Source organism: Salvelinus fontinalis, chromosome 13, assembly GCF_029448725.1.
Source record: "Salvelinus fontinalis isolate EN_2023a chromosome 13, ASM2944872v1, whole genome shotgun sequence".
NCBI lineage: Eukaryota > Metazoa > Chordata > Actinopteri > Salmoniformes > Salmonidae > Salvelinus > Salvelinus fontinalis.
Genome location: NC_074677.1, coordinates 3466266 through 3478765, shown reverse-complemented (window position 1 = coordinate 3478765; position 12500 = coordinate 3466266). Strand labels below are relative to the sequence as shown.

Below are 12500 nucleotides of genomic sequence, written 5' to 3'. Positions count from 1 at the left end.
GGTAACCGGCGGAGCATGTGCAAGAGCCCTCGGAGCAGGCGCCGTGTCCGTTACACTCTGGGTCGATGCACTGGCCCACTGAGACATCACACTCTGGACCCTTCCATCCGCTGTAGCAGATACACAAGCCCTTGTCATATTGACCATTGCCACTGCAGAGGACTGGGCAGGCAGCTAGACAACGTAGGAGAAATGAGAGACACAGCAGGTAAGACAAAGGTGCAAGACGGCGGCTTCGCGTCCTGTTCTATTTTTATATATGGATTAGTGAGTCACTTATATTAGTGAGACTGTCATATTGGACATGACTCAAAATAACTCCTGCGGGGGCCTCCCGGGTGGCGCAGTGGTCTAGTGAACTGCATCGCAGTGCTAGCTGCGCCACCAGAGTCTCTGGGTTCGCGCCCAGGCTCTGTCGCAGCCGGCCGCGACCGGGAGGTCCGTGGGGCGACGCACAATTGGGCTAGCGTCGTCCGTGTTAGGGAGGGTTTGGCCGGTAGGGAAATCCTTGTCTCATCGCGCTCCAGCGACCCCTGTGGCGGGCCGGGCGTAGTGTGCGCTAACCAAGGGGGCCGGGTGCACGGTGTTTCCTCCGACACATTGGTGCGGCTGGCTTCCGGGTTGGAGGCGCGCTGTGTTAAAGAAGCAGTGCGGCTTGGTTGGATTGTGCTTCGGAGGACGCATGACTTTCGACCTTCGTCTCTCCCGAGCCAAGTACGGGAGTTGTAGCGATGAGACAAGGTAGTAATTACTAGCGATTGGATACCACGAAAATTGGGGAGAAAAGGGGATAAAATCTAAAGAAAAAAAAGAAAAGAAAATAAATAACTCATGGTGTCTCTTTTTATGAGCTTCAAGATAGGGGTAAAATATTCTATATTATAAACTGGGTGGTTCGAGCCCCTAATGCTGATTGGCTGAAAGCCGTGGTATATCAGACCGCATACCACAAGGTATGACAAAACATTTATTTTTACTGTTCTAATTACGTTGGTAACCAGTTTATAATAGTGTTAAGGCATCTCTGAGGTTTGTGGTATATGGCCAATATAATATGGCTAAGGGCTGTGTCCATAAGAACAGCCCTGAATGCTGATTGGCTGAACGGCTAAGGGCTGTATCCATGCACTCCGCGTTGTGTCGTGGGTAAGAACAGCCCTTAGCCGTGGTATATTGGCCATATACAACACTTCCTCTGGCCTTATTGCTTAAATATACCTATGCAATACCTATAATATATACCTATAAAATACCTATAATATATACCTATACAATACCTATAATATATACCTATACAATACCTATAATATATACCAATACAATACCTATAATATTCCTATAAAATACATATAATATATACCTATACAATACCTATAATATATACCTATACAATACCTATACAATACCTATACAATACCTATAATATATACCAATACAATACCTATAATATATACCAATACAATACCTATAATATACCAATACAATACCTATAATATATACCAATACAATACCTATAATATATACCTATACAATACCTATAATATATACCAATACAATACCTATAATATATACCAATACAATACCTATAATATTCCTATAAAATACATATAATATATACCTATACAATACCTATAATATATACCTATACAATACCTATACAATACCTATACAATACCTATAATATATACCTATAATATATACCAATACAATACCTATAATATATACCAATACAATAACTATAATATATTCCTATACAATACCTATACAATACCTATACAATTCCTATAATATACCTATACAATACCTATAATATACCTATGCAATACCTATGCAATACCTATGCAATACCTATAATATACCTATACAATACCTATAATATATACCTATACAATACCTATAATATATACCAATACAATACCTATAATATATACCAATACAATACCTATAATATATACCAATACAATACCTATAATATATACCTATACAATACCTATACAATACCTATACAATTCCTATAATATACCTATACAATACCTATAATATACCTATGCAATACCTATGCAATACCTATGCAATACCTATAATATACCAATACAATACCTATAATATACCTATACAATACCTATAATATACCTATACAATACCTATGCAATACCTATGCAATACCTATGCAATACCTATAAAATACCTATGCAATACCTATAATATATACCTATACAATACCTATAATATACCTATGCAATACCTATAATATACCTATACAATACCTATAATATATACCTATACAATACCTATAATATATACCAATACAATACCTATAATATATACCAATACAATACCTATAATATATACCTATACAATACCTATACAATACCTATACAATACCTATACAATACCTATAATATACCTATACAATACCTATACAATACCTATGCAATACCTATAATATATACCTATGCAATACCTATAATATATACCTATGCAATACCTACACAATACCAATAATATATACCTATAAAATACCTATAATATACCTATGCAATACCTATAATATATGCGTATACAATACATATAATATATACCGATACAATACCTATAATATACCTATGCAATACCTATACAATACCTATAATATATACCTATGCAATACCTATAATATATACGTATACAATACATATAATATATACCTATACAATACCTATAATATACCTATGCAATACCTATACAATACCTATAATATATACCTATACAATACCTATAATATACCTATGCAATACCTACACAAACCAATATAATCTATGTGATAACAAAGTTGGTACCTTTGGCACAATCCATGCCATGGAACCCTGGGAAGCAGTGGCACACACCCGACATACACTCTCCGTTTCCATGGCAATTCTGCGGGCATTCTTGCACTGAATCTAAGATTGAACAACAAGGATTGAAACAGACAAGTTATTATTAGAACCAAGTCCCGTATATATGAATATATAAATAATAACCAAATATATATGAATATATTATTATTAAATCCGAATATATTATTATTATAACCAAATATATATTAGTATATTATTATTATAACCAAATATATATTAATATATTATTATTAAATCAAAAAATATATTAATATATTATTATAACCAAATATATATCCGTATATTACTATAACCAAATATATATGAATATATTATTATTAAATCCAAATATATATGAATATATTATTATTAAATCCAAATATATATGAATATATTATTATTATAACCAAATATATATTACTATAACCAAATATATATTAATATATAATTATAACCAACTATATATTAATATATATTAATGATGAAATATTATATACAATAGAGGAGGATGTGATTGTTCCCTCTCCTTCCACCTCCTCTTATATCCCTCTCCTTCTCCCTCCTCTAATATCCCTCTCCTTCTCCCTCCTCTAATATCCCTCTCCTTCCCCATCCTCTAATATCCATCTCCTTCTCCCTCCTCTAATATCCCTATCGTTCTCTCTCCTGTAATATCCCTCTCCTTCTCCCTCCTCTAATATCCCTCTCCTTCCCCCTCCTCTAATATCCCTCTCCTTCTCCCTCCTCTAATATCCCTCTCCTTCCCCCTCCTCTAATATCCCTCTCATTCTCCCTCCTCTAATATCCCTCTCCTTCCACCTCCTCTAATATCCCTCTCCTTCTCCCTCCTCTAATATCCCTCATCTTCTCCCTCCTCTAATATCCCTCTCCTTCTCCCTCCTCTAATATCCCTCTCTTTCTCCCTCCTCTAATATCCCTCTCCTTCTCTCTCCTCTAATATCCCTCTCCTTCTCCCTCCTCTAATATCCCACTCCTTCCACCTCATCTAATATCCATCTCCTTCTCCCTCCTCTAACATCCCTCTCCTTCTCCCTCCTCTAACATCCCTCTCCTTCTCCCTCCTCTAATATCCCTCTCCTTCTCCCTGCTCTAATATCCCTCTAATTCCACGTCCTCTAATTTCCCTCTCCTTCTCCCTCCTCTAATATCCATCTCCTTCTCCCTCCTCTAATATCCCTCTCCTTCCCCCTCCTCTAATATCCCACTCCTTCTCCCTCCTCTAATATCCCTCTCCTTCTCCCTCCTCTAATATCCATCTCCTTCCCCCTCCTCTAATATCCCTCTCCTCCCCCTCCTCTAATATCCCTCTCCTTCTCCCTCCTCTAATATCCCTCTCCTTCTCCCTCCTCTAATATCCCTCTCCTTCTCCCTCCTCTAATATCCCACTCCTTCTCCCTCCTCTAATATCCATCTCCTTCTCCCTCCTCTAATATCCCTCTCCTTCTCCCTCCTCTAATATCCCTCTCCTTCCACCTCCTCTAATATCCCTCTCCTTCTCCCTCCTCTAATATCCCTCTCCTTCCACCTCCTCGAATATCCCTCTCCTTCTCCCTCCTCTAATATCCCTCATCTTCTCCCTCCTCTAATATCCCTCTCTTTCTCCCTCCTCTAATATCCATCTCCTTCTCCCTCCTCTAATATCCCTCTTCTTCTCCCTCCTCTAATATCCCACTCCTTCCACCTCCTCTAATATCCCTCTCCTTCCACCTCCTCTAATATCCATCTCCTTCTCCCTCCTCTAACATCCCTCTCCTTCTCCCTCCTCTAATATCCCTCTCCTTCTCCCTCCTCTAATATCCCTCTAATTCCACCTCCTCTAATATCCCTCTCCTTCTCCCTCCTCTAATATCCCTATCCTTCTCCCTCCTCTAATATCCCTCTCCTTCTCCCTCCTCTAATATCCATCTCCTTCTCCCTCCTCTAATATCCCTCTCCTTCCCCCTCCTCTAATATCCCTCTCCTTCTCCCTCCTCTAATATCCCTCTCCTTCCCCCTCCTCTAATATCCATCTCCTTCTCCCTCCTCTAATATCCCTCTCCTTCTCCCTCCTCTAATATCCCACTCCTTCTCCCTCCTCTAATATCCCTCTCCTTCTCCCTCCTCTAATATCCATCTCCTTCCCCTCCTCTAATATCCCTCTCCTTCCCCCTCCTCTAATATCCATCTCCTTCTCCCTCCTCTAATATCCCTCTCCTTCTCCCTCCTCTAATATCCCTCTCCTTCTCCCTCCTATAATATCCAACTCCTTCTCCCTCCTCTAATATCCCTCTCCTTCTCCCTCCTCTAATATCCCTCTCCTTCTCCCTCCTCTAATATCCCTCTCCTTCTCCCTCCTCTAATATCCCTCTCCTTCTCCCTCCTCTAATATCCCTCTAATTCCACCTCCTCTAATATCCCTCTCCTTCTCCCTCCTCTAATATCCCTCTCCTTCTCCCTCCTCTAATATCCCTCTCCTTCTCCCTCCTCTAATATCCCACTACTTCTCCCTCCTCTAATATCCCTCTCCTTCTCCCTCCTCTAATATCCCTCTCCTTCCACCTCCTCTAATATCCCTCTCCTTCTCCCTCCTCTAATATCCCTCTCCTTCTCCCTCCTCTAATATCCCTATCTTTCTCCCACCTCTAATATCCATCTCCTTCTCCCTCCTCTAATATCCCTCTTCTTCTCCCTCCTCTAATATCCCACTACTTCCACCTCCTCTAATATCCATCTCCTTCTCCCTCCTCTAACATCCCTCTCCTTCTCCCTCCTCTAATAGCCCTCTCCGTCTCCCTCCTCTAATATCCCTCTAATTCCCCCTCCTCTAATATCCCTCTCCTTCTCCCTCCTCTAATATCCATCTCCTTCCCCCTCCTCTAATATCCCTCTCCTTCCACCTCCTCTAATATCCCTCTCCTTCCACCTCCTCTAATATCCTTCTCCTTCTCCCTCCTCTAATATCCCTCTCCTTCTCCCTCCTCTAATATCCCTCTCCTTCTCCCTCCTCTAATATCCCACTCCTTCTCCTTCCTCTAATATCCCTCTCCTTCTCCCTCCTCTAATATCCCTATACTTCTCCCTCCTCTATTATCCCTCTCCTTCTCCCTCCTCTATTATCCCTCTCCTTCTCCCTCCTCTAATATCCCTATCCTTCTACCTCCTCTATTATCCCTCTCCTTCCCCCTCCTCTAATATCCCTCTCCTTCCCCCTCCTCTAATATCCCTCTCCTTCTCCCTCCTCTAATATCCCTCTCCTTCTCCCTCCTCTAATATCCCTCTCCTTCTCCCTCCTCTAATATCCCTCTCTTTCTCCCTCCTCTAATATCCATCTCCTTCTCCCTCCTCTAATATCCCTCTTCTTCTCCCTCCTCTAATATCCCACTCCTTCCACCTCCTCTAATATCCATCTCCTTCTCCCTCCTCTAACATCCCTCTCCTTCTCCCTCCTCTAATAGCCCTCTCCTTCTCCCTCCTCTAATATCCCTCTAATTCCACCTCCTCTAATATCCCTTTCCTTCTCCCTCCTCTAATATCCCTCTCCTTCCCCCTCCTCTAATATCCCTCTCCTTCTCCCTCCTCTAATATCCCTATACTTCTCCCTCCTCTAATATCCCTCTCCTTCTCCCTCCTCTAATATCCCTCTCCTTCTCTCTCCTCTAATATCCCTCTCCTTCTCCCTCCTCTAATATCCCTCTCCTTCCCCCTCCTCTAATATCCCTCTCCTTCCCCCTCCTCTAATATCCTTCTCCTTCCCCCTCCTCTAATATCCCTCTCCTTCTCCCTCCTCTAATATCCCTCTCCTTCTCCCTCCTCTAATATCCCACTCCTTCTCCCTCCTCTATTATCCCTCTCCTTCTCCCTCCTCTAATATCCGTATCCTTCTACCTCCTCTATTATCCCTCTCCTTCCCCCTCCTCTAATATCCCTCTCCTTCCCCCTCCTCTAATATCCCTCTCCTTCTCCCTCCTCTAATATCCCTCTCCTTCTCCCTCCTCTAATTTCCCTCTCCTTCTCCCTCCTCTAATATCCCTCTCCTTCTCGCTCCTCTAATATCCCTCTCCTTCTCCCTCCTCTAATATCCCTCTCCTTCTCCCTCCTCTAATATCCCTCTCATTCTCTCCGAGTTGGGCATCTCCGGCGCGGCCCACGCTTGGATTGCGTCCTACCTGACAGGTCGCTCCTACCAGGTGGCGTGGCGAGAATCTGTCTCCTCACCACTGGTGTCCCCCAGGGCTCTGCTCTAGGCCCTCTCCTATTCTCGCTATACACCAAGTCACTTGGCTCTGTCATAACCTCACATGGTCTCTCCTATCATTGCTATGCAGACGACACACAATTAATCTTCTCCTTTCCCCCTTCTGATGACCAGGTGGCGAATCGCATCTCTGCATGTCTGGCAGACATATCAGTGTGGATGACGGATCACCACCTCAAGCTGAACCTCGGCAAGACGGAGCTGCTCTTCCTCCCGGGGAAGGACTGCCCGTTCCATGATCTCGCCATCACGGTTGACAACTCCATTGTGTCCTCCTCCCAGAGCGCTAAGAACCTTGGCGTGATCCTGGACAACACCCTGTCGTTCTCAACTAACATCAAGGCGGTGGCCCGTTCCTGTAGGTTCATGCTCTACAACATCCGCAGAGTACGACCCTGCCTCACACAGGAAGCGGCGCAGGTCCTAATCCAGGCACTTGTCATCTCCCGTCTGGATTACTGCAACTCGCTGTTGGCTGGGCTCCCTGCCTGTGCCATCAAACCCCTACAACTCATCCAGAACGCCGCAGCCCGTCTGGTGTTCAACCTTCCCAAGTTCTCTCACGTCACCCCGCTCCTCCGCTCTCTCCACTGGCTTCCAGTTGAAGCTCGCATCCGCTACAAGACCATGGTGCTTGCCTACGGAGCTGTGAGGGGAACGGCACCTCAGTACCTTCAGGCTCTGATCAGGCCCTACACCCAAACAAGGGCACTGCGTTCATCCACCTCTGGCCTGCTCGCCTCCCTACCACTGAGGAAGTACAGTTCCCGCTCAGCCCAGTCAAAACTGTTCGCTGCTCTGGCACCCCAATGGTGGAACAAACTCCCTCACGACGCCAGGACAGCGGAGTCAATCACCACCTTCCGGAGACACCTGAAACCCCACCTCTTCAAGGAATACCTAGGATAGGATAAAGCAATCCTTCTGCCCCCCCCCCCCTTAAAAGATTTAGATGCACTATTGTAAAGTGGCTGTTCCACTGGATGTCATTAGGTGAATGCACCAATTTGTAAGTCGCTCTGGATAAGAGCGTCTGCTAAATGACTTAAATGTAAATGTAATTCTCCCTCCTCTAATGTCCATCTCCGTCTCCCTCCTCTAATATCCCTCTCCTTCTCCCTCCTCTAATATCCCTCTCCTTCTCCCTCCTCTAATATCCCTCTCCTTCTCCCTCCTCTAATATCCCTCTCCTTCGCCCTCCTCTAATATCCATCTCGTTCCCCCTCCTCTAATATCCCTCTTCTTCCCCCTCCTCTAATATCCCACTCCTTCCCCCTCCTCTAATATCCCTCTCCTTCCCCCTCCTCTAATATCCATCTCCTTCCCCCTCCTCTAATATCCCTCTCCTTCTCCCTCCTCTAATATCCATCTCCTTCTCAATCTAATATCCATCTCCTTCTCCCTCCTCTAATATCCCTCTCCTTCTCCCTCCTCTAATATCCCACTCCTTCTCCCTCCTCTAATATCCCTCTCCTTCTCCCTCCTCTAATATCCCTCTCCTTCCACCTCCTCTAATATCCCTCTCCTTCCACCTCCTCTAATATCCCTCTCCTTCTCCCTCCTCTAATATCCCTCATCTTCTCCCTCCTCTAATATCCCTCTCCTTCTCCCTCCTCTAATATCCCTCTCTTTCTCCCTCCTCTAATATCCATCTCCTTCTCCCTCCTCTAATATCCCTCTCCTTCTCCCTCCTCTAATATCCCACTCCTTCCACCTCCTCTAATATCCATCTCCTTCTCCCTCCTCTAACATCCCTCTCCTTCTCCCTCCTCTAATATCCCTCTCCTTCTCCCTCCTCTAATATCCATCTCGTTCCCCCTCCTCTAATATCCATCTCCTTCCCCCTCCTCTAATATCCCTCTCCTTCTCCCTCCTCTAATATCCCTCTCCTTCTCCCTCCTCTAATATCCCTCTCCTTCTCCCTCCTCTAATATCCCTCTCCTTCTCCCTCCTCTAATATCCCTCTCCTTCCCCCTCCTCTAATATCCCTCTCCTTCCCCTTCCTCTAATATCCGTCTCCTTCCCCCTCCTCTAATATCCCTCTCCTTCTCCCTCCTCTAATATCCCTCTCCTTCTCCCTCCTCTAATATCCCTCTCCTTCTCCCTCCTCTAATATCCATCTCCTTCTCCCTCCTCTAATATCCCTCTCCTTCTCCCTCCTCTAATATCCCACTCCTTCTCCCTCCTCTAATATCCCTCTCCTTCTCCCTCCTCTAATATCCCTCTCCTTCCACCTCCTCTAATATCCCTCTCCTTCTCCCTCCTCTAATATCCCTCATCTTCTCCCTCTTCTAATATCCCTCTCCTTCTCCCTCCTCTAATATCCCTCTCTTTCTCCCTCTAATATCCATCTCCTTCTCCCTCCTCTAATATCCCTCTCCTTCTCCCTCCTCTAATATCCCTCTCCTTCTCCCTCCTCTAATATCCATCTCCTTCTCCCTCCTCTAATATCCCTCTCCTTCTCCCTCCTCTAATATCCCTCTCCTTCTCCCTCCTCTAATATCCCTCTCCTTCCCCCTCCTCTAATATCCCTCTCCTTCCCCCTCCTCTAATATCCATCTCCTTCCCCCTCCTCTAATATCCCTGTCCTTCTCCCTCCTCTAATATCCCTCTCCTTCTCCCTCCTCTAATATCCCTCTCCTTCCCCCTCCTCTAATATCCTTCTCCTTCCCCCTCCTCTAATATCCCTCTCCTTCTCCCTCCTCTAATATCCCTCTCCTTCTCCCTCCTCTAATATCCCACTCCTTCTCCCTCCTCTAATATCCCTCTCCTTCTCCCTCCTCTAATATCCCTCTCCTTCTCCCTCCTCTAATATCCCTCTCCTTCTCCCTCCTCTATTATCCCTCTCCTTCTCCCTCCTCTAATATCCCTCTCCTTCTCCCTCCTCTATTATCCCTCTCCTTCTCCCTCCTCTAATATCCCTATCATTCTCCCTCCTCTAATATCCCTCTCCTTCTCCCTCCTCTAATATCCCTCTCCTTCTCCCTCCTCTAATATCCATCTCCTTCTCCCTCCTCTAATATCCCTCTCCTTCCCCCTCCTCTAATATCCTTCTCCTTCCCCCTCCTCTAATATCCCTCTCCTTCTCCCTCCTCTAATATCCCTCTCCTTCTCCCTCCTCTAATATCCCTCTCCTTCTCCCTCCTCTAATATCCATCTCCTTCTCCCTCCTCTAATATCCCTCTCCTTCTCCCTCCTCTAATATCCCACTCCTTCTCCCTCCTCTAATATCCCTCTCCTTCCCCCTCCTCTAATATCCCTCTCCTTCCCCCTCCTCTAATATCCATCTCCTTCCCCCTCCTCTAATATCCCTGTCCTTCTCCCTCCTCTAATATCCCTCTCCTTCTCCCTCCTCTAATATCCCTCTCCTTCCCCCTCCTCTAATATCCTTCTCCTTCCCCCTCCTCTAATATCCCTCTCCTTCTCCCTCCTCTAATATCCCTCTCCTTCTCCCTCCTCTAATATCCCACTCCTTCTCCCTCCTCTAATATCCCTCTCCTTCTCCCTCCTCTAATATCCCTCTCCTTCTCCCTCCTCTAATATCCCTCTCCTTCTCCCTCCTCTATTATCCCTCTCCTTCTCCCTCCTCTAATATCCCTCTCCTTCTCCCTCCTCTATTATCCCTCTCCTTCTCCCTCCTCTAATATCCCTATCATTCTCCCTCCTCTAATATCCCTCTCCTTCTCCCTCCTCTAATATCCCTCTCCTTCTCCCTCCTCTAATATCCATCTCCTTCTCCCTCCTCTAATATCCCTCTCCTTCCCCCTCCTCTAATATCCTTCTCCTTCCCCCTCCTCTAATATCCCTCTCCTTCTCCCTCCTCTAATATCCCTCTCCTTCTCCCTCCTCTAATATCCCACTCCTTCTCCCTCCTCTAATATCCCTCTCCTTCTCCCTCCTCTAATATCCCTATCATTCTCCCTCCTCTAATATCCCTCTCCTTCTCCCTCCTCTAATATCCCACTCCTTCTCCCTCCTCTAATATCCCTCTCCTTCTCCCTCCTTTAATATCCCTCTCCTTCTCCCTCCTCTAATATCCCTCTCCTTCTCCCTCCTCTATTATCCCTCTCCTTCTCCCTCCTCTAATATCCCTATCATTCTCCCTCCTCTAATATCCCTCTCCTTCCCCCTCCTCTAATATCCCTCTCCTTCTCCCTCCTCTAATATCCCTCTCCTTCCACCTCCTCTAATATCCCTATCATTCTCCCTCCTCTAATATCCCTCTCCTTCTCCCTCCTCTAATATCCCTATCATTCTCCCTCCTCTAATATCCCTCTCCTTCTCCCTCCTCTAATATCCCTATCATTCTCCCTCCTCTAATATCCCTCTCCTTCTCCCTCCTCTAATATCCCTCTCATTAACACCTCCTTTCTTTCCAGTTTTGATCAGGCATACTCCTTCCCTCATCACCTCTTGCCTCCCTACCATTCATAATTAGATACATCTAAATAATTAACAGTCATTAAAGTTTTACTGGAGGCTGAACCTGCTGGTCTTTCTATAGCTAATATAATAGTCTGTTAAAATAGAGTTTAACGCAGAACGACTAGTGTTTGATGGAAGAATGAACTCGGGCACTACACTGTGTAGGCAGCTCCTGGCGGCAAGTAATACATGCATGTGTTGAGATTTAGGAATTATTATGACCATTGTTTATCTGTAAACATCCATTAGCAGAGAGACAATTAGCTAAGAAATAAAACATGCACTGCACAGATAATTCAAAATGCCTCTGTGGCGTGACTGTCTAAACACACTATTTAAATGATTCAGTATACTACAACTTCTTAGCATACCCCGAATGTCCTCACACCCCTTCGTCCTCCCTCCACAGCCCCTGCCACAAGTGATAACCTCTCTAATTACACCAGTACTCATCCCCACTGCAGAGGTAAGTACAATTACTGTAATTGAATTGCTTCGATCACTCAGTGTCCCCATGGCAGTATGGCAGTGGGAGAGGCCACCTCCACCCACGATATACTCCAGCCACTGTTGCGTGTCGTGTGTGCCTCCCCACGGACAATTAGAGGTTTACGGAAGCATAAAAGGCAAATGAACAATGAGCAGATTCGTATTCATTTACTAAGAGAGTCTACTGTATGAATACAAAACGCTTGCTTTGACCTCATGTATATCAATGTGTGTCTTTAGGCTCTAGGGACTCTAGGGAAGAGTTAGGAGTTACAGTCGCCAAGCTAAGCTCTCTTCCTCCTCTCTTTCAGTCAAGGTCAAGCTCCAATTCTGTTCTGTTGGCCTGGCTTCTCTTCTCAGTAGCATCCTCCTCAGAGAAGGTTATCATTCAAATGGATCTCTAAATCAAAGATGTTGTGTCATGCTTTTACTGCAACCGAGCCGACACGTGTGCTGTGTGGACATAGGGGTTC

The 12500-nt window shown here is 45.0% G+C and overlaps 1 protein-coding gene across 2 annotated transcripts in view; it reads right to left on the bottom strand.

Annotated features, from left to right (window-relative positions):
• The window catches only part of LOC129867928 (teneurin-2-like), a gene marked incomplete at its 5' end in the record, with an annotated part of 49543 nt that extends 46622 nt beyond the window's left edge, over positions 1 to 2921 (bottom strand). For both annotated transcript variants that reach the window (XM_055941416.1, XM_055941417.1), the window contains 2 exon segments: positions 1 to 174; positions 2820 to 2921. The exon segment at positions 1 to 174 is cut by the window's left edge and continues 21 nt beyond it. In XM_055941416.1, the coding sequence (XP_055797391.1) occupies positions 1 to 174; positions 2820 to 2921 (276 nt within the window).
• Between the last annotated feature and the right edge of the window lie 9579 nt (positions 2922 to 12500).